The sequence below is a fragment of the Papaver somniferum genome, chromosome 1, assembly GCF_003573695.1.
Source record: "Papaver somniferum cultivar HN1 chromosome 1, ASM357369v1, whole genome shotgun sequence".
In the NCBI taxonomy this organism is placed as follows: domain Eukaryota; kingdom Viridiplantae; phylum Streptophyta; class Magnoliopsida; order Ranunculales; family Papaveraceae; genus Papaver; species Papaver somniferum.
Window position 1 is genome coordinate 238,921,492 of NC_039358.1, and position 3,526 is coordinate 238,925,017.

The 3,526-nt window shown below is 35.3% G+C and overlaps 1 protein-coding gene across 1 annotated transcript; it reads right to left on the reverse strand.

Moving 5' to 3' along the window:
- Positions 1 to 2,674: 2,674 nt before the first annotated feature.
- On the reverse strand, positions 2,675 to 3,526 carry LOC113273870 (RNA polymerase II C-terminal domain phosphatase-like 4). Its single transcript, XM_026523462.1, has one exon. The coding sequence runs from the start codon at positions 3,524 to 3,526 to the stop codon at positions 2,675 to 2,677; it is 852 nt and encodes a 283-aa protein (XP_026379247.1).

Sequence of the window (3,526 nt, forward strand, 5' to 3'; positions counted from 1 at the left end):
ACACCCCTAATATTATCTGTCAATGATTGTTGAAAGACTCTTTATAAAATAAGACTTAAAATTGCATACAAAAATGAGCAAAAAGAGGGGCAATCAGTGTTGCAATTAAAAAATAAACTATGCTATTATGAAAATCATATAAACAATATAAAATCACGTTCAATCTAAAATATGGTGTGTTGATTATGATTAAATACATCATAGGGAGAGGCCTCGGCATAGGCAGTCATATTGAGATATATGTAGTTGTAGGAAATCCTATAACACTTAAGATATTTTTTTGAATCTAAACTTATTAATCATCCAAATCTCAAATATAAGCACTAGAAATATAAAGAAACACAAGGATTTATACATGATTTGATCATTGTGATCTACATCCATGGTTCTTCACTAGTGATCATTAAAATTACGTATGGATTACATTGAGACTCTATTAATGAGTATTTGGAGCTCTCTAAATCTAGTTTTGGGAAAGAGGAAGGAGATAGTAATAATACAAATTCTACCTTGTCACTATACATAATATGTCCTCATATAAAGTGTGTCTCTTTCCTAAAATTATATCCCCTTTCTCTCTCCTGTCTTCTTCTTTATATAGGTGTTTACCTGATGGATGACAACTCACATACAACTAACATTGTCTTATCTCGTACTAAGTTCTCGCACCTTAAGGAAGTAAATGAATCTCGCACACTAACAAATATTGTGTGCGATATTCTTCCCCTACAATATATATGCCGGCTGAACTGTACACAAAAGAATATATGTGGGTGACTTGAACAACACCATAGATAACTGACGAATTGTCAACAGAGAACAGCACAGAAGGCACATAACATAAAGTAGAAGAAACTGGCGAATTATCAACGGAGTTCTAAATGGTCAGAGTTACCTCTTCATAAAGTGTTGAACCAATCCCAGCATAGTGTTGATGATCAACATAGATAAAATAACCACCATTGGTCAGAACCATACTTGTCTTTTTGTTATCTACACACCCGCACTACCAAAATGTGCTGGTCATGAAACCCCCAATACATAAGCAAAGTATCTTTGATGTTCTGGTTTAATTTTGCTAAAAGTTTTCAATAGGATACAAAGTTAAACCTACTAATTTGCAACAAATATAAGAGTGTATATGCATTACCTTTATAGGAGTTATCCGAATCGTTCCCTCTTTTCGCAGTATAGGTGACATCAAAAACGTAATTTTGACAAGCACAATAGTTTCTTCTCGGTCTACTCAATTCACTGTATATCTAAGATAGGCGCCTCTTTTGATGCTTTTGAAGCCTTCTCCTACTCTGCATTGCATCTCATCGTAGAAGAAATTCAAGCCTCAAGTATAACCTAGCCTCAACGGGCATCCTTTGTATTTTGTAACATTATACAGATTACACTTACACTCCGAGAATCGAAATCGATCTTCCACCCTTCGTGTATCAATAGCCTGTAGCCGGGTACGATAATTAACAACCATCTCTCCCCATAGCAATCTGGGATTTCTGGAGGATTTCCAACCTCCATCCCATAAGGATCTGGGACGTGCGTGGTGGTTCATGTGTTTCAGATCCAAATCCAAAGTACTGGTCAAGGTTCTTGCAAAATCTAACACAACAAACAACATAAAAATGCATCGTAAATTAGTAATCGCACCATAACCGTCACATGCAATTGTAACATATATGTAAGAAACATGTAATCAAATTCTCACCGAGTAACAAAAACTTTATACCAACATATGAAAAAAGACGATCTTATTTTGTTTGGTAAAGCTATACAAAGAATACTGTTCTCTAGATACAAAGCAACAGTTGCTAAAACCATTTTAAAAATTGAACTCTAAGAATTAAATGCAAAACACACAATATGAAAGATACAAATTTGATTTTTCTGAGAAGCCGATTTTTTTCATGGTTAGGATTTCTCTACTTTGTTAGCATCACAATTGCAAAATTGAAGAATAACATTTTAGTTCGCACTACGTACATGGGTTTCATCTTTGCAATGGATAGTTCTTTGACTGAAAAGGAAAAAACGAAAAGAGAAAAAAACAAACGGGTTTCCAAAGTTGGGGTAAGAAAATAATCTGATCAAAAGGAGTCTTGACTCTATTGACGACTTTAAATGTCCGTGTTTGGAGTGCCACCGGTTCAAAGGAGCTTTTTTTTTTCCCTACCAACTGATTGTCGAATTTCTATCACTTCATTTTATTGTTATTGACAAAACAATTCGTTGAAGTACTTTCTATTCAACCACTATGGACGTGAAGAAGAACTGCTTCTTCCTTTTTTCTTGCGATGGTATCAATTTGGTCGTTTAGTGTGTGTTCGGAAATCGCATACTTATTTATCCACCATGAAGAGTCGTGTCCGTAAAACCCATCTTCCCATACACTCTGCAAACTGACAGTCGTATGGTTGAATCTTTTCATATATTCAGTTATGCGACGATGAGTCTGTAACGATAAGACGCGTCAATTCCATTGGCCAGTTAATTGCTGACGATGCTGCCACATGACTTTCTAAACTTTAAGAAAACTCAAAATTGAATTTGGTTGCGCCACATCAGCATTAAGATTCCCCTTTATATTAAGAAGTATATTGATTAATTAATAGAAGTTGATCCAGGCACAACTTTACTTTTAACAATTTCCTGCACCTTTCCTAGACTACTTTCTAGACGCCTTCAAGACTGGCCTTACATCTACAGTATCGACATATTCTTGAAGCTCAACATCAGTCTGTGGAATGGGGAACAACTCAAAAAAACTCTTATGAACACCTTGAAGAACTTCTGAGATTGATTTTAGGGCTTCATCTTCATCACCAAAACCTTCTTGGTCATCTTTCTTCAATTTATGTCCTCCATTTTCTTCAGTGAAGTACGTATATTTATCTATCTGTATCAAATTATTCTGGTGCTCTTCCCACACATACTTGTTATCATCGATTATTATCGTGTTCTTCTCGTCAGGTCCGGCCAATATATCCATATTTTTTCTATTTTTAATCGTGGAGTCATCCTTCGACACAATCGAGTTAAAGATAACCCCATCTGGATCAAGTAATTTTCCCATTACTTCTGCATAAAACCTTGTGCCCATCGTATACAAGAATAATTCAAACCTGTCACTGAGTTGTTTAAGAAATTCCCTTGTGTAAGGCCTCAGTTTTACGTATATTGCCCCCATATACTTATATAAAATATCTCCATTCCTACAATTATCGTCCTGCATGGACGAAACAACAATTGCTTTCTTGTCGAGATAATCTTGATCATCCTTTGATACGTCACAAATTCTCACGGAGTGGATTAAGGTGTGATCCAAGTCAAGAACCAAAGAAAGCTTCTTATTCTCAAAAAAACATCTCTTGTACGTAGTACCTAACATCCTACTACGTTGAATCAACCGTTTGTTTTCTTCTGCGTTATAACTCATCAATTGTTTGATCTTCATTCTCTCTAATATTTTATGTGCTTCTTTGAGTCGACCTTCATAAGAAAGAACTAAAGTAGTCAT